The sequence below is a fragment of the Aquarana catesbeiana genome, linkage group LG02 (assembly GCF_042186555.1).
Source record: "Aquarana catesbeiana isolate 2022-GZ linkage group LG02, ASM4218655v1, whole genome shotgun sequence".
NCBI lineage: Eukaryota > Metazoa > Chordata > Amphibia > Anura > Ranidae > Aquarana > Aquarana catesbeiana.
Genome location: NC_133325.1, coordinates 144410311 through 144429047, shown reverse-complemented (window position 1 = coordinate 144429047; position 18737 = coordinate 144410311). Strand labels below are relative to the sequence as shown.

The 18737-nt window shown below is 44.1% G+C and overlaps 1 protein-coding gene across 1 annotated transcript in view; it reads left to right on the top strand.

Moving 5' to 3' along the window:
* The window catches only part of AAAS (aladin WD repeat nucleoporin), a 48927-nt gene that overhangs the window by 27468 nt on the left and 2722 nt on the right, over positions 1 to 18737 (top strand). Inside the window, exons 6-15 of the mRNA XM_073613587.1 lie at positions 425 to 471; positions 1199 to 1297; positions 3533 to 3676; positions 4426 to 4546; positions 4761 to 4885; positions 4953 to 5013; positions 5120 to 5210; positions 18149 to 18242; positions 18320 to 18387; positions 18474 to 18555. Coding sequence (XP_073469688.1) covers positions 425 to 471; positions 1199 to 1297; positions 3533 to 3676; positions 4426 to 4546; positions 4761 to 4885; positions 4953 to 5013; positions 5120 to 5210; positions 18149 to 18242; positions 18320 to 18387; positions 18474 to 18555 — 932 coding nt within the window. The remainder of the gene's footprint in view (positions 1 to 424; positions 472 to 1198; positions 1298 to 3532; positions 3677 to 4425; positions 4547 to 4760; positions 4886 to 4952; positions 5014 to 5119; positions 5211 to 18148; positions 18243 to 18319; positions 18388 to 18473; positions 18556 to 18737) is intronic.

Sequence of the window (18737 nt, the reverse complement as noted above, 5' to 3'; positions counted from 1 at the left end):
GGTGCTTGTCACAGCTAAAGGGTTTGGTTCCTTTTTTGTTTTTTATTTTACTAAGGAAGTGCATTTCAGTGATTACATATAGGAAAATAGAACCACTTCTTGCCCAAAAACTACAATACAATATAATTATAACCTTTGTACAGTGTGGTTAACGTTACCAAGGGACAAGCTTTTCATACCTTTTAGGTAGTCCTTTGCAACGCACATGTGTGAATATATGGCTTCTATGTACATATGTAATATATTGTATATCACAGTTACCCACTGTTCAGCTGGGGTCAACAGCTGATGTCAAGGAACAGTGCTTGATAATGATTTCACACCTGTAAAAATCATTCATGGTAGGGCCAAAGCCAGGATTTGATATGTTATGATTTCTAAAACTTGAAACAGTTGTTCTAAATTAAATTTTATGTATCCACAGATGAAAAGTGAAGATCTCACAGCAGAATTCTCCCAAGGTCGTTACTGGTATGTATATCCTGAGAAGTGCCTTGGCTGAGCGATGGTCATACCTTTCATGGTAAAACATATTAGGGGGCATTCATAATAGATGTCGTAAATGCACCTAAATTGTTGGTGCTTGCGCCCCATTCATGTACCTGTCAGAGTCTGGCACAGAGGTTGGAGTGTCTATACCGGACACTCCTTCCTCAGTGTGCTCCCTCTCTGAACACTGCACTGACGAAGCATGGCTGAGAAGTTTTGTAATAAGGGTGGGCTAAGCCTAAATTGCAGTAGTTAGGACTATCTGAATTTGTTGCTTGCCTTAATTAGGTACAGGTAGATCTAAAGAGAACTACTGCAAGAAAGGGGCCATTGAAATGTTATTCAATTCCCCAGATTGTGCCTTGGGCCCAATATCAAAGCTTCATTGAAGCTTGCAAGACTATTATACATTTGCCTCGTTTGTAACTTCAGTGAGACAGAATTGACAGTTCAAAGTGCAGATCTTTATATAACTCTAAAATGTATTTCCTACATGCTCTTTTTGCACAACTGTAATATCAACACATGACATGCTTCAAATGAATAGAGGTCTCAAACTGGCATCTTGATCATTATAATCAGTGCTGTTCAAAATGGCAGAGGATTGCAGCAGCCAATACAAAGGGCTGTTGCTATTGTGACCGGAAGTATTAGTTCTGCCTTTTTATTTTGACAACGTTGATGTTCTATTGCTTGTTCTGTTTTCTAGGACCACTTGTTCACTTAGAACTTTAGCTTGTCATCCTCACACAAACAAGTTTGCCTTGGCACTTGTAGATGACTCCATTCGAATATATTCAACAGGAAGGTAAGGAATGCAGAGAAAGATGGAGGGTTAAATAGGACTGTAGTCATTGTAGAAGTCTGATGTTTAAAAGGAATCATTTGTTTTTTGTAATGTGTGTTGAGGCCTTGCTTTATCGCCAAACCGTTCCAGATTTTTCCTGATTTAAAGCTGCATTAAATCCAAAACCAAAAATTGTATATATTGCAACATACACATCATTGGATGGAATGGCTGCATTTTTTTTTTTCATTATTTTCACTAGTTGTACTGACACCGTTTTTTTTTTTTTTTTTTTTTTCTTTCTATCTACGAGTACCGATACTTGTGCTCAAGTACTTGCCGATTACCAGTACCTTTGCGGTGCGATTTGAGCCCATGCATAATGCATGGGCTCAAATCGCACTGCAAAGAATCACATGCAATTTGAACAGGAATGCGGTGTGATTACTCTCTGAATCACCTGCGGTTTCCCACACCGCGCCTGTATAAACCTAGGCTGAAGTCACTCTGACGAGCCCGGGTTCACACAGGAGGGGTGGGGGAAACCGCATTCCTGTTCAAATCACATGCAATTCTTTGCAGTGTGATCTAAACCCATTTATTTTGTATGGGCTCAAGTCGCAACGCACAGGGATCGAATTTGGGTTTCGAAGCATTTGTACGAGTACTCCGTGTGATTTTTTTTTTTTTTTTTCTGGGCGGATGTCCTGTTGCTAGGCAGATTAGAAAAAAGTCTAATCATGATTACTTTTTTTTTCTAATCTACCTAGCAACAGCAGAGAGAGAAACAACAGGAAAAATACCGTATTTATCGGCGTATAACACGCACTTTTTTCCCCTTAAAATAAGGGGAAAATCGTGGGTGCGTGTTATACGCCGATCCCCGCTATTTTGTGATGTGTCGGAGCGACCTGTGTTATGTCCATCATAGGGACTGGGCGTGACTGTGAACGGCGCCGAGAATAGCCGAGAACCCTCGGATATGTGTATCTCGGCTCCGCCCAGTTACTATGTCCTCGGCGGCGCTCGTTCAGTTGAACGAGCGCCCCCGAGTCCCTCCGAACTCCGCGGCGCCATGTTTAAAAATACAAACTAAACGTTTGTATGTCGGCGGCGACAAGGCTGCACGGACCACTGGGGGCAAAGCTGCACTGGGGGCAAAGCTGCACTGGGGGCAAAGCTGCACTGGGGACAAGGCTGCACTGGGGCAAAGCTGCACTGACAAGGCTGCACTGGACACTGGGGAAAGGCTGCAGATGAACATTTAAATGTAAGTTTTTTTTTTTCCTTAAACTTCCCTCCTAAAAGTTTTTTTCCTTAAAATTCCCTCCTAAACTTGGGGTGCGTGTTATACGCCGGCGCGTGTTATACGCCGATAAATACGGTAATTATTTGGTTTATTTTTATTTGTTTGTTTTTTTTCTTGCAACAAAACTGGTGGGGTGCTGCCCTAGGAGCCCCTATGGACGAGCCTCCACTGCATGCACCTCCTAAACCTCACCATAAGCTTGCCCTTCCATGTTGTATTTGTATACCCGGTTGTTGTGTAACTGATTGCTGTGAGGCTTGGCAGTGTACAAAGCTCAAGAAGCCCATTGTCACCGCCAGTCACGTTTTTCAACATCATCTACTATACAGCACAAAATATAGTCTGTTCAGTGTTACGTCACTTCCCTGTAATGTAAGCATCCTGACTAGTTCTTTGCATAGATTGGTTTGAAGTGCTGGCAATAATTAGCCTCTGGTATGGCATATTTCATTTGGCTACGTATTGAGTATATTTTCAAAGATTTCATAATGTTTTGAATGCACAAAAGTTTAAAACTTTTGTTTCTAATGTCCACTGTAATTAAAGTAAACCTTACTTATTAAGTAAAAATGTGGGAACAGGCAGGAATTTGAATACAGAAGATATATACCATGTCTCTTCTGCATTAAATTAGTCTTGCCTGTTTGTTCACACTGTTCACACTTTCGGCATCTGTTTTGGTAATTGGGGCCGTTATTAAAAACAAGGCAGTAGGATATATCCTATCGCTTTCCATTCAACTTTAATCTCACATATTGTGCACTGCTCTGTCCATCCTAAAGTGCTGCAAAGAGAAGCAGAAGCTGTGCACAGTGGGAGCACAAAGTGCTTGGTATATTGGCTTGTAATATAATCTTTGATGAATATACAGTTATGTACATAATAATGAACCATGTGTGGATTAATATACTGTGCTGTAATTCCTGTGACTACGTCTTATGTTTTAGCTCAGTCACACCCATCTTAAAGCATCGTCTACAGAAGGATGTGGCCAGCATGGCGTGGAAGCCTTTGTGTGCATCTATATTGGCTGTAGCCTGCCAGAGCTGTGTAATTGTGTGGCATGTAGACCCCACCTCTTTATCAACAAGGTATCAAACTGATCATGCTAAATTCAATGGGCATTTTTTATTGATCACAGCCTATGTATACGTTATGAGAAATGTGAAACCGTGGATTACTTTAGGTTTCTTGTATGTTTGACATAAATATAATATATGAAACTAGAGACATCTCTGGCATTGTATGTATATTGCTTTCATTTTTCTTTCTTTCTTTTTTTTTTTTTTTTTTTTTTTTTAATATTGCTTTTAAATATCAGCATTTTGTATACCACATCCATGATCCATGCATCTATTTGTACTTCTCTGATTTGTGGAATTCTTCTTTTTTTTTTTTTTTTTTTTTTTTTTTTTTTTTATAGTGGTCTGTGTGCTCTTAGATAAGCAGATTTCTTGTGAGTGAATTTGAAATTTATATTGTCTATACCTTCATTTCTCTCCAATTGTATGATCTAAACAGACCAGCTAAAATGATCCCTCCAACACTTTACCAAGGTGCAGCGCAGTTGTGAGAGTGCTGTCATAGAGCTGGGTCTGTGTGTGGGCAGAGCCATTAAACAGGTACATTCAGCCTGCCCATACGTGGTTCGAATCTCAGCCAGTTCAGCAGGAATCGGCCTAGATTCCAACTGTCTATGGCCGGCCTAACTGCTTACAGATCCTGTCTTCCCCATTCAGTATTGTCAGGGTATCTCACTGAGGGCTATAACTGTGTAATGTTGGCTTAGATGTTTTTTTCTTTTTTTTATTAAGTTTATTGATTTCTGTAAATCCATTAGGCCTTCCTCTGGCTGCTCACAGATCCTTTCACACCCAGGTCACAGTCCAGTCACTAGTGTTTGTTGGTCCCCTAAAGGTGGGGTGTTGCTGTCTTCATCTCCTGTGGACACAGCCATGTTGGTGAGTAGTAAAACATGACTCAGTTTAGTATAGTATATGTGCATCATCTACTTTTTAGATATTTGTATGATATATATATATATATATATATATATATATATATATATATATATATATATATATATATATATATATATATATATATATATATATATATATATATATATTACATATATATCTATCTAATTAAAGTGTGTGTGTGTGTTAACTTTAGGTGTGGGATGTGTCTACTGAGACCTGTGTACCACTTCAGAGGGTTGGAGGAGGGGGCGTTACATTCTTGTCTTGGTCTCCTGATGGCAGCAAGGTGCTTTCTGCAACACCATCCCCTGTGTTCAGGTAGGGTGTGTTCTGAAGTTCTTGGTATATTGCCATTGATTAGTATTACAGTGCTACTATTTTACAGGGTATGGGAGACTCAGATGTGGACATGTGAGCGATGGCCAACACTTAAAGGCCGTTGTCAGGTATGTTTTCTAAAGCTCAGCATATGTTTCTCTCCTGATGCATTTCATTATTCATTTGGCTTGATATTTGGCTAATAGATTCTCTTGTCTCTCCTTCACCCCCTAGACTGGCTGCTGGAGCCCAGATGGAAGTCGCCTACTATTTGCAGTCCAAGGAGAGTCTGTAATATACAGTCTGTCCTTTACTGCTCCTGAAGGTAAAGTGTTTTTACGTGCTATAAAAAATTGTCTGTCCATATTTATTTATGAGCTAGATATAAAGTAGACTAAGCCTAGGTTCACACATATGCAAAGTGGGAACCAGTGCGATTACAGCGCCGGTTCCCGCATCGCATCTCTCCCGCAGGCAGTTCACACTGAGAATCCGATTCCAGTGCGGGCGACAAAAAAAGTCCCTGCACTATTTTCCTGCGAACCCAATGCAAGATCAGCCATACAACTTTATGGCTGAACTCGCACTGCACAGACATCGCATGCAATTGGCACCGCAGTGCGGGTGCGAATCACATGCAATGTCTGTGTTTGCACAAGTGTGAACCTGGGCTTAAAGTGATACTAAAGTCTAAAAAAAAAAGGATATACTTACATGATCCTCTGTGCTGCTAGACTCATCCCTGCAGCGTCTTCTCCCCTTGTTCCAGTAGGCCATAGCCCTGCGTTGAACAGGATGACACTGAGGGGCAGTCCACCATCAGTGCGTGGGGGACTGCCATCTGCTGGGGAGTGGAAAATCGGGTAAGTTAAACTGCAAAAGCTCTCCAGATGCAGCCCCACTGCAAGGATAATTTTCTCCAAGCGTCTTCCAGGACAGCCCATGAGACCTTGGGCTCCTCCTACCAGGACAGGAAACACGTCACCCCCACCAGATAAAAGGGTGGTCCTCCAGGCCCATGTCCGTTATTTGTGTTTCCTCCGGACGGGGGGTAACATGTTCATGGAACCTGCTCCCATAGGCCTTATAAGCAGGGGCTTTGTATGGCTATTTTCTGGGGCATATCACTTACCTCTTCCTCTGCCAGAAGCAGCACACCGCTGGGGAGGTTGGCTGTGCTGCTGTTCCCTGTCCTCAGTGCCTGGAGAGGGTCAGGACCGGTGTGAGGTCGTGCCCCTAGCGCAGTGCATTGCACTATACCTCAGCTGAGCTTCGGTTGTCCTTCCCTGCCGACAGCGTGGCTGATCTGAGCAGGGAATGGAGGAAGCAGCAGCGCTCGAGGGGGCGGAGCTATTGCGCTCCAAGCTGGCCCACAGGAAGTGCCTGGAGAGGGTTACTTCCGGGGCATATGACCTCATCATCGGGCGTCGGAGACGAGGTTCCAGTCTTCATAAACGGCGCGAACAGAGAACGCTGGCTACTGGTGTTTCTTGGTGTTAAGCAGCCAGGCTGTGGATGACCAAGAGGGGCAGAATGGATCCTCCTGCAGTACCTGCACAGGCAGTGGATGCAGTTCCCAACACCAGCACCTCACAGGTAAGCCTGGGGTGTTCTGTCACCACCTTGCTATCCCTGTGAGTGTTCCCTCCCCCTCCCCCCTCTGTAGTAGTGGGTGTAAGGGGACACATTTCCTCCCTCCTGCACGTGGTGTTACGGAGTGATTGGGTGGCTTTAATTACATTGTGGGTCATTTATTTTTGTCTTGCAGACCAAGACTCAGGACAAGGCCCAAGCGCAGCCACTTAAAAGGAAATGTGCAGTTTGCGCAAACAAATTGAGCTCCTCATGGAGCAAAGCAGTTTGTCGCTCCTGTATAGAAGGCCTAGTAAAGGATGACCCGGTTGCCTCTTGCCAGAAGATGCTTACTTTTGTTAGGGATTAGCTTGCGTCCACCTTCAGTTCCTAGAACGCTTATTGACAAGCTCCAGACTCCAGCAGAGAGTCCGTCTTCACTGAAGGCGTCAGTAAGCACTCCGCAGCAGGCAGAGAGTGAGGACTCTGAGGCTGAGGTCAGATCTACCCGTTCTTCTCTGGAAGAATCAGGGTCAGATACAGAGCCCAGAGATAGAGAATCCACTCGAGGCTCAAGATTTAAGTTATCTGTTGAGGATGCAGATGACTTATTAAAGGCTATCTATACTACCCTTGAATTAAAAGAGGAAGAGGTTCAGTTATCCAAACATGATCTTATGTATAAAGGATTGCATAAGAGAAAATCGAGAGTTTTTCCCGTTCATAGTTCTTTGGTTGATACTATTAAACTGGAATGGGATAATCCTGAGAGAAAAAATTCTTCTCTAGTAACCTAAAAAGGAGGTTTCCTTTTGATGAGGACACTGCGCAGCTATGGAATAAGAATCCCAAGTTAGACGCACCTCTTTCAAAGGTTTCAAAAAACTCGGACCTGGCGTTCGATGATATGGGTACGCTTAAGGATCCGATGGACAAGAGGGGGGATATCCTCCTCCACAGAGCCTGGGACTCAGCAGTTGGAAACCTGAAACCAGCTCTGGCTTCCACTTGTGTGGCCAGAAATCTGGAGGTTTGGTTGACTCAGATTCAGTCACATCTGTCAGCAGGTACCTCCAGAGAGCAAATTTTAAAGTCTTTTCCTCTCCTATTTCAGGCAGTGGGTTTTTTGGCAGATTCTTCCGCTGAGTCGGTAAGAATGTCAGCCAGGACTTTCGGCTCTAGTGAACTCGGCCAGGAGAAGCCTTTGGCTTAAGACCTGGTCAGGGGACTCGGCCTCCAAGTTGCGCCTTTGTGGCCTTCCTTTAACTGGCGATCATTTATTTGGCCCAGGTCTACAGGAGGCACTGGAACGCACGGCTGATAAGAAAAAGGCGTTTCCAGAGAAAAAGAGTTCAGACAGCCAGAAAATTTTTTCGTGGCCAAAGCAGGCAACAGAGTCCTAGAGAAAAGGACAGCAGGCCGAAAAAGCATTGGACTGGGCACAAAGGCAGAGGCAAAGGGGAAGTGCTGTTTAACCCTCCTCAACAGCCCGCCAAGCCGCAGTGACTTGTGTTCCCCGGTGGGAGGGAGATTGAGGGCCTTCATCCCACAGTGGGCAGCAGTCACTCTGAGCCCCTTCGTCCTGGACCTAGTGACCAACGGGTACAGGCTGGAGTTTGTTCACCAACCACCAGAACGTTTGTTGGTCACATTTCCTCCACAAGATCGGGAGAAAGTGAGGGCTCTGGGTCTCCAGATCGGAGACTTATTAGATCAAAAAGTACTGATTCCTGTTCCTCGATCGGAGCAGGGCAAGGGATTCTATTCCCATGTATTTGTGGTCAGAAAGCCAGCAGGAAAGTTTCGACTTATCCTGAATCTCCGGACCTTAAACAAGTCCATCAGATACAAGCATTTCCGTATGGAGACGGTTTTTACAATCAAAAACCTACTATACCCAAACTGCTTTATGGCCACGTTGGACTTAAGGGATGCTTATCTTCACATCCCTATCCATCCAGCCTTCCAAAAGTTTTTGAGATTGGCAGTGAAGACTGGTATGGGGACCCGACATTTTCAATTTCAGGCCCTCCCCTTCGATCTTTCCTCAGCCCCACGCATCTTTACGAAGGTGTTGGGGGAAGCGCTGGCTCCACTAAGATTAAAGGCAATAATGGTTATCCCTTACTTAGACGACCTCCTGATAGTGGCAAAATCATACCAAAGGCTGTTGGAGGATCTCCAGGCTGTACAGGACTTCTTACAGTCCCTAAGCTGGCTAATAAACAAAGAAAAATCGTCCTTGATTCCGGCCCAGAAAGTAACCTATCTGGGTTACGATTTTTGCTCAGTGAACCAAAGAGTTTTCCTTCCTCAGGAGAAGATTACCAAAGTGTTCCAGACTATGTCAGCATTGCAGACCAACCAGTCGGTCTCTCTGAGACAGGTGTCGAGGGCAGTGGGTCTTATGACCTCATGTTTTCCCGCAGTACCATGGGCGAGACTCCGTCAGCGTCCGTTACAAAGGTTTCTTTTAAGAAACTGGGATGGGGACGTAGGGTCCCTGGAGTCAAGGATCTGGCTTCCCGACAGGATAAAAAGAAGCCTGTGGTGGTGGAGAGCTGGTCAGCACCTAGCAGGAGGTCTCCCATGGTCCTTTCCCATTTCCCAAAGGATTACCACGGATGCGAGTTCCTGGGGATGGGGGGCCCACCTCAGCAATGCAGTAGCACAAGGAGAGTGGTCCCCAGAGGAGGCAAGGGCCTCATCCAATCAAAGAGAGCTGCTTGCAGTCCAGAGAGCCCTCCAGTCTTTTCAGATGGAGATCAGGGGTCACAACCTCCAAATTCTGTCAGACAATATAGCGACAGTCGCGTATATCAACAAGCAGGGAGGCACGAGAAGCCGGAGGCTTCAGTCCATTGCCCAGGAGATCCTTTCATGGGCAGAGGGGAATCTAGCCTCTATTTCTGCTGTACACCTGAAGGGGACAAACAATTGCCTGGCAGATTATCTCAGCCGTCACAGGATAGACCGAGACAACTGGTCCCTTCATCCCGAAGTCTTTGCAGACCTCACCAAGAGATGGGGTTATCCCGTAGCGGATTTGTTCGCAAACCGAAACAACCGCAAGACGGAGATATTCTTTTCCATGAACCCAGCAGACCAAGCCTTGGGGATGCATGCTCTGGCAAACCCGTGGCCTCCAGGCCTATGTTATGCCTTTCCGCCAATCAGACTGATTCCAGAAGTCCTCCGGAAGTTTCGGCTGGAAGAGACAGATCTAATTCTAATTGCCCCGTTTTGGCCCAAGAGGCCATGGTTTTCCCTGCTACAGTCTCTGGTTTCAGAGCCTCCGTGGAGTCTTCCGAAAAGGGAAGACCTATTATTGCAGGGTCCAGTATCACACCCCCAGGTGGTTTCCTTAAACTTGACGGCCTGGTATCTGAAGAAAAGATACTGAGCGCCCAAGGGTTCTCTGACAAAGTAGTCAGGACTCTCGTTAATTGCAGGAAGCCGGTTACTAGAGCCATATATTCCAAAGTTTGGAAAAGGTTTAACTCATGGTTATCTGAAAATGATAGATTAACTCATGATATTCTGTCTATTTTGGAATTTTTCCAAGAGGGTGTCGACAAAGGTCTTTCTGTCAGTACCTTAAAAGTACAGGCGGCAGCTATTAGTGTGTTCCTCCAGTTTTCTCTCCTGGAAAATCCCACTATAGCCAGATTTTTCAAATCTATCTCTAGGGCCAGACCAGTAGTAGTGAGAAGTTGTCCAACGTGGGATCTGTCCCTAGTACTTCAAACTCTGGTAGAATTTCCGTTTGAACCTCTGGAAAGTATGTCAGTTAAGTTACTTACATTAAAAACTGTGTTCCTTATAGCTGTTACCTCAGCTCGTAGGGTAAGTGAGTTGCAGGCCATATCAGTAAGGGAGCCCTTCCTCACGATTTTTGAGGATCGAGTTGTGTTACGAACCGATCCAGGTTTTTTGCCCAAGGTGGCAAGTACATTCCACCGATCTCAGAACATTGTATTGCCAACCTTTTGTAGTTTGCCACAGGGTGACTTAGAAAGAAAATTTAGTTTTCTAGATGTAAGAAGGATTCTCTTGGTCTATTTTGAGGTCACGAAGACCTTTAGGAAAACTGATGCCTTGTTTGTTCTCTTTTCTGGAGTTCACAAGGGGAATAGTGCATCTAAAGCCACATTGGCTAGATGGATAAAGCAAGCCATCTTGGAAGCTTACAAAATTAGGGAGGTCCCTACACCTTTTGTTACTGCGCACTCAACTAGAGCCTTGTCTACGTCTTGGGCTGAGAGGGCTGGTGCCTCACCGGAACAAATTTGCAGGGCTGCCACTTGGTCCAGTTACTCGACCTTCATTAAACATTATTGCCTGGATCTCCTATCAGCTCAGGAGCAGGCGTTTGGTTGTAAGGTCCTTCAGGCAGTTGTCCCTCCTTAGACTGGTAAGTTCTGGCTCATCGTCTCATGGGCTGTCCTGGAAGACTCTCAGAAAAGGAGTTAGGCCCCTTTCACACGTGCGGACCGTATGTCCGTATTTCATCCATCCGTTTTTGGATGAAATACGGACATACATGCATCCCTATGGGATAGCGGGTGTCAGCGGATGTACATCCGCTGACACCCGATGTTGTCCGCCTCCGCTCTCGTCCGATTCTGCGGACGGAAGAAAATCCTATTTTTCTATCCGTCTGCAGAGCGGATCGGAGGAACACGGACAGACGGTCCGTGTTCCTCCGATCCCCCATAGGGGAGAGCGGAGCGATATATAATTTTTTTTTTTTTTTACTTAGTGTTAACCTAATAAAAAAAAAAAATTGAATCCTGTTCCCTTAAAGCGTGTTATACTGCATATTGCTTGTGCTGTGTATTTTTTCCCCCTGTAACACCTAAAAAACCTGGCTAATTCTGCCAGTTTCTACCCTCTCCTCTGTAATCTGACCACGGTGTATTGTGGCTGCTGAGCCCTGACACAGTGGTCAGTTTACGTGCCTCCGTCATCCACAGCTCTCCTGTCGTCCTTCCTGCCTGTTAGTTCCTGTGTCAGGGGGTCAGGATAAGCCCGCCCCCCCCCCCCCCCTTGCTGCTGCTGAAATAAAATAACATTTTATAGTTTTATACAATCCTCCTTGTCTCCTAAGGATATGTCCCCCTGTGTGTGTGCTCACGTGACCCACCGACTCTCTCCTCTCCTCCAGACTGATGTCATCAGGGGAATCTTGGCCCCCACCTGCTGCATCTGTCAGACGGGGAGAGCAGAGAGCCAGTGGGTCACGTGAGCAGCAAGCGGCGCTCTGAGATAAGGTAAAGGACAGCTTATTTTAATAAAACACACACACAGTGGGGACATATCCTTAGGATACCAGGAGGATTGTATAAACTATGAAATGTTATTTCAGGAGGGGGAGGGGCAGTCCCTGACAGAGGAGCCGACAGGCAGTGAGGGAGGGGGGGGGGAGGAGGGCTGGAGACCTGCGGATGACAGAGGCATGTAAACTTACCATGGTGTCAGGGTTCAGCAGCCATGATACACCGTGGTCAATTTACAGAATGGAGGGTAGAAGCTGGCAGGATCAGCCAGGTTTTTTAGGTGACCAGAGCTTGTCACATCCAGGTTCATCCTAGTTTGGGGCTGCCTCTACTCCCCTCTGCTGACACCCACCACCATGGATGTCCCAGGCACCCAGGAGGGACAAGTAAGCCCAGGATACATAGTATTTGTGTGTGGGGGGGGGGGGTAGCAGGTTACCACACACGTGGAATCCCTTCCACAAGGTAGAAGGAGAATGCAAATCAGGAGTTTGTGAACATGCTGGCATTGCTGCCATCTTATGACATACATTGGTGGCAGTGAAAGGGTTAAAGAGTGATTGCTAAGCTGTTAGCACGTAGGAAATATAACACATCCTACATAAAAGTGAATCTGAAAACTCAGGAATGTATGTTGATATTGGCTGAAATAGGGGAAAGACCAAGAAGTAGAGGCAGACTGGGAACAAGCTACAAAAAGCCTAGCTCCTTCTAGGTAAACTCATTACACTAAAAATAAGTCTGAGACATGGTCAGTCAGTAAATATTTGCTGGCACACTTTTATTTTGTCAGAAGAGCGCTGATCTCACATCACTCACCTACTCTGCTTGATGGGGCTTTAAAACTTGATTTTCAAGATGTGGAAAGTGTTAATCCAATCATTTTATTTGCATTGTTAGAACATGTAAAGATTCAGGAATTTGTCAGAACAGTTGTTTTAAACAACTGTGTTGAGGTTTAGATATTTTCCCAGTATTGTCCAAAAAGAGCATATCTCAAAGGGTAACTCCACTGTTGAGAAAAAATTCCCCTCTGGGTGATCAATGTACATTGTAAGGATTTTACCAAACTTCGTTGATTCCTACCTGTTTCTACTCTTAAGAGAAAGCTGTTTGGCAGTGGCCATCAAATTATATAATTCTTCTCTGTGAGTGCTGGGTGTGAGGATTTAATCTGGTTTATGATCTGAATTTTTATAGTATGTTGGTATTAGGTTAATTCTGATTTTGGGCAATGCTAGAGAAGTGGTCTACTATTTGCATTTTGGTAGATTAACCGTTTTTTTTTTTCAATATGCATTATTTATTCTATGTTGCATTTTAATAGTATGGATGGTTTAGTAGAGTATAGTTTTAATTTAGTTTTATTTGGTATTAAATGCTGTTGTTGGTAATTTTATTGTGTCATTGTTTCTTCTTCCATTTGTTATGTTCTTGTGTTGTCTTTGAATGTACCTGTATCCTAATAATTTCCATTTTGGGATTAATAAAGTATTCTGAATGTGAACATCTTTTGGATACATTCTAAATGGGAGTGAAATTTTTATTAATGATCATCTGATGCACATTCAGTGTTCTAACGCTGTTTTCAGACTAAGGTGCTTTACAGGCACTATAGCGCTAAAAATAGTGCCTGTAAAGGGGCTCTCCTCTCACTCCAGTGTGAAAGCCCGAGTGCTTTCACACTGGAGCAGTGAGCTTGCAGGACGGTAAAAAAAGTCCTGCAAGTAGCATCTTTGCAGTGTGGGTAGGAGCGGTGTTCACTGCTCCTAAAGCGCCTGGCCCATTGAAATCAATGGGCATCGCCACTACAGCAGTTTTAACCCTTTTTCAGCTGCTAGCGGGGGTTAAAAGCGGCTGAATAGTGCCAGTAAAGTGCCACTAAAAATAGCAGCGTTTTTCCGCTGTCGCCCCCAACGCCCAAGTGTGAAAGTAGCCTGAGGAGGAGAATGGCAGGGTCTGCATTCCTTTAGAAATGATTAACCCTTTGGGAGCATCTTGCCAAAAAAACAAAAAAGTTTTTGTTGCAGAGGATGCCTAAAATCTGACTAGTATCTTCTTGTAGACTTCTGGGAGAATAATCAAGTCAATCAGGAAATTACATTTCTGGGGGCGTTCCATACACACACAGTGAACGAAACACCGCCAGGTTGCCATACTGCATTGAGTTTTACAAAAAATTACAGTTCTGCAGATTGAAAGATAATTTTATTAACATTCAATCACAATATATGGCATATGTGTTTATATATATTTTTATGTGCTATATTTTAATTGTACATCACAGGACAAATACAGTGCATCTGGAAAGTATAAGTACTTATAAATAAGTATTTGCAACCTTTGCCATGATACTCAAAATTTAGCTCAGGTGCATCCTGTTTCCACTGATCATCCTTGAGATGTTTCTACAGCTTGATTGGAGTCCACGGGTGGTAAATTCAGTTGATTTGGACATGATTTGAAAAGGCACACACCTGTCTATATAAGGTCCCACAGTTAACAGTGCATGTCGGAGCACAAACCAAGCCATGAAGTCCAAGGAATTGTTTGTAGACCTCAGAGACAGGATTGTATCGAGGCACAGATCTGGGGAAGGGTACAGAAACATTTCTGCAGCATTGAAGGTCCCAATGAGCACACTGGCCTCCAACATCCATTAATGGAAGAAGTTTGGAACCAATAGAACTCTTCCTGGAGATTGCCGCCCGGCCAAACTGAGCGATTGGGGGAGAAGGGCCTTAGTCTGGGAGGTGACCGAGAACCCGATGGTCACTCTGCCAGAGCTCCAGTGTTTCTCTGTAAAGAGAGGAAACCTTCCGGAAGAACAACCATCTCTGCAGCACTCCACCAATCAGGCCTGTATGGTAGAGTGGCCTGATGGAAGCCATACCTCAGTAAAAGGCACATGACAGCCTGCCTGGAGTTTGCCAAAAGGCACCTGGCGGACTCTGGCCATGAGAAACAAAATTCTCTGGTCCGATTTAAAAAAAAAAAAAAACAATTGAACTCTTTGGCCTCTTGGCAAGCATGTCTGGAGGAAACCAGGCACCCAATACCATGTTTTCCAGAGGAAGGAACTGGGAGACTAGTCAGGTTGGAGGAAAAAGATGAATGCAGCAATGAACAGAGACATCCTTGATGAAAACCTCCAGAGCGCTCTGGACCTCAGACTGGGGTGAAGATTCATCTTCCAACAGGACAACGACCCTAAGCAAACAGCTAAGATAACAAAGGAGTGGCTATGGGACAACTCTGTGAATGTCCTTGAATGGCCCAGCCAGAGCCCAGATTGAACATCTCTTGAGAGATTTTAAAGTGCACCAATGCTCCCCATCCAACCTTGTGGAGCTTGAGAGGTCCTGCAAAGAATGGGAGAAACTACCCAAAAATAGCTGTGTAGCATAATACTCAAAAAGACTTGTGGCTGTAATTGACGCTAAAGGTGCTTCAACAAAGTATTGAGCAAAGGCTGTGAATACTTTTGTACATGTGATTTTTTTTTTTTTTTAGTTAGATTTGTAAAGATATCAAACAAACTTCTTTTACGTTGTCATTATGGGGTATTGTTTGTAGAATTTTGAGGAAAATATTGAATTTAATCTATTTTGGATTAAGGCTGTAACGTAACAAAATGTGGAAAAGCGCAGTGAATACTTTCCGGATGCACTGTAGTTCATATTCATGACAACTTGGGATATGCTGCCACCTTCAGGTGAATGGACAAAAAAAAAAAAGTCAGGAAATCCTGCCCAGGCAAAGAAAAAAAAAAAATACTGCCCCCAGCTCAAGCTAAGCCTTGGTTCATTTTGTTAGTGTTCTTAGTTGATGTACCTGCTTCCTTGTGACTCTGAAGATCTTTTGCTGGGCTTTGTTCCATTGCTTCTGGCTTGTTCCTTACACCTCTGATGGAGGAGGTGGGCCTTATTGCATCAGCCAGTAGGCCAAGAGGCAACTGTACCTACACATCGCATTCAAGATTAGGGGCAGCTTGTAATTTGTGCAGGTCATTGCAGGATACCGCAGGCAGTGTTCTCCACTGTACCTGGTGAAATCACTGGCAGGGTACTATGCATGGCCAAGACAGTGATTGCCCTAGGGGGGAAGTCGAGTCCGTGAAACCCTGTGGGGCATGCCTGCTGTGTTGGGTGAAGTCTTTGCCTGCTGGCCATGCAGCTGCACAGGAGTGTGCCTCTGTGTATCAGTAGAGCGACGTGGCAGTTCCCCCGGCAATTTTTTTCCTGTACATTGTGGCTGCTGGACATTTTTCTACTATGGAAAGTAGTGGTGGCAGAGCTTAGACATTGTACACTTCCAGATGTTTTCATTGTTTTCACTAGGTATTAGTGTAGTATATTCCCTGTGTTGGTTTGCCCTACCTTGTAATGATGGTACCACGTGTTGTGGCTGCATTGTGTAGGGTCATGGCTGATCGATTCACCTATATACATGTATTGTGCATGCCTGTCCCTAAGGTTCAGATCTAATTACTATTCAGTTCTCACCTGCAGAGCACCTAGACTGAGAGCCCCAGGGATTGTGGGATACATAGTTTATTCACAGGAAATGTTATTTCTCAGTCTATAGAAAGAGGTCATCATTTAACCTGTGCAGTGCCATGCAGCATGCCTTGCTTAAACACAAAGGGAAACTTCTGACACAGGAATGTGAAGATTTACTGTACTATAGAATTTGCTTACAGGGCAGAAAATGACATCATGAGACAACAGGATCAGTGCACATATCGTGTAGGTAAATAAACTCAAAGTGCAGGTAGGAAGGTTTATAGAGGCTTTAAAAGGGGTGGCCTTACAGGTTCACAATTACATTATTGTTCTCCTTTGCCATTTTCTTCAGTACTGGACACAACACACATGCATTTGAGCAGCCTGATCCTACTCTGCATATGGAGGTTGAATCACATTGCACTGGAAGTTAGCCTGCTTAAGCGCACTCTGTTTAAGCTGTTTAGATTTATCTGAAGTCTACAGCTTAATTTTTAATTCCCTCTTTGTTCTGCTTAAAAGAGAAGTATGGGTTTATTTTTTATTTTTGATTCATACTTACCTATGTGGATGGAGCATCGGAACGATGCTGCAGCTGTCCCCTGCCGTCTCTGCACTGAGAACTGAACATCGCAATGGCTCGGATCTCACAGATCCTAGAGAGGAGAGCTGCAGACTGTCAGTGTCTCTCCTCTCTGCTTCTCCCAGGCTCATTGGAGCAATGAGCTGTGTAGGGGTGGGGAGCGGCCGTCTCAGTGGCTCGCTGTGACTGCCAATCAATCAAGGCGGCTGGCGTATCAGGACTTGGGAAGTTGGGATGACGCGCTGCCTCGACTGATGGCAGTGATGTCAGCGGAGAGTGTCTCCGCTGTGTATGGGTCACAGGAGTGCAAAACGAATTGCACTCCTGTGACCCTTAGGAGAAGCCCAGCCTAAAAAGCTCAGGCTGGACTTCTCCTTTAAGGGTCCTTGCATGGTTCTCAATTCCCTATTTATGGGGATTTGTCAGCTCATTTCGCAGACTTATGGTATCAATAAAAGTTGCACTCACATACATCCTAGGAAGGTATTGTCTTGGATCATCATCTGCTCATCTGGAAGAAATGGACCCTGAGACCTGGATTGTTTCTGGAATGTGAACCCTTGATCCACGCAGGAAAAACGGTATACAGAAGAAAACACTAATACACCCTCAACTGCTTCCCTCCAAAGCCAGTGAGCCTGAATGGACAAGGAATGGCTGCTGAACTAGCTGACAACCAGGCAGGTGTGATGTGCACACCCTTAATACACACATACTTAGTGTCCATTTCTTTCGGATGAACAGGTGATAATCAAAAACAATATATTTCTAGGATGCATGGGAGGGCAACTTTTTTTAGTGTTCATTTATTGTGCAAGATTCTTGTGCTTCCCTTTCTATTATGTATCACACATTACCTTGTGTGTGCTTTTTTGAGAATGCTGCTTTGATATATGCGGATTTTTCCCTATTGTTTTTCCTCATTGCTCGCTACAAAACAGAGGCCTAGCCAAGCATGGGAGGAGTTATGCCTGGGTTTCCTGCCTTTTTTTGCCAGTCTCCATTCACCTAAAGGTGGCAGCATAAACTATGTAGTTAGAAATGTGAACTATTCTGTGTCCTATGATGTACTCAAGAAAGGGATTTTGCAGCTAAACCAAAAATTCTAATTTGTGTGCAAGCCTTTTTGGATAGTAATTATGCGCAAAGTGTTTACAATTATTTGAACTTCGCTGTTGGGATACTGATACACACAACTTTTATTGAACTTAAGAGATCTTTAAATTGAAACTATCATTTTTAGAAAAATAGTTTAATTACTAGTTCAGTTCACATTCCAGGGTGTGTTTTATGTTAACATGGTCCATATGATATCACTAAACAGGTGAGATGCACTCCTCTGTTGGTGGAAGTCGAAGTGCAACAGTGGTCGCTGATGTATCTGAAACTGTTTTTGACACAGAGATGGGCGAAATCAGGTGGGTATAAGATATTAGGTTTGTTGAACATCCCTAGTTCTAAGAAAATACAAATCTTCCATAAACCTGTGTTGCAGAATTGGCGGTGAAATCCAGTCTATGGTTTGGGATCCGAGTGGAGAGAGGCTTGCTGTGCTGCTGAAAGGTTAGTCTTGCTGATATAGACTAACCTGGATTTGAGCCCATTATTGAATTATGTGTTTACATTTCAGTACTGTCTGCCTTTTGCAGAGATCCCCAATGATGATACAAGTGTATCGGTGATTGCTGTTTACAGGACAAAGAACAGCCCCATATTTGAGCTGCTTCCTTGGTAAATATCTTACTAATGCTGTGAGGGATGTAATCTACTAGACAAGCATGGTTTAATCTTATTGCTTTTATCTGTGTGTCAAAATATGATATCAAAAAAATGACGGTAAATTGATTTTACTGCCTTTTTAGATGTGACATTTTTCTATATTAGGCCATGAGCACTTACTGTTATGATTTAAA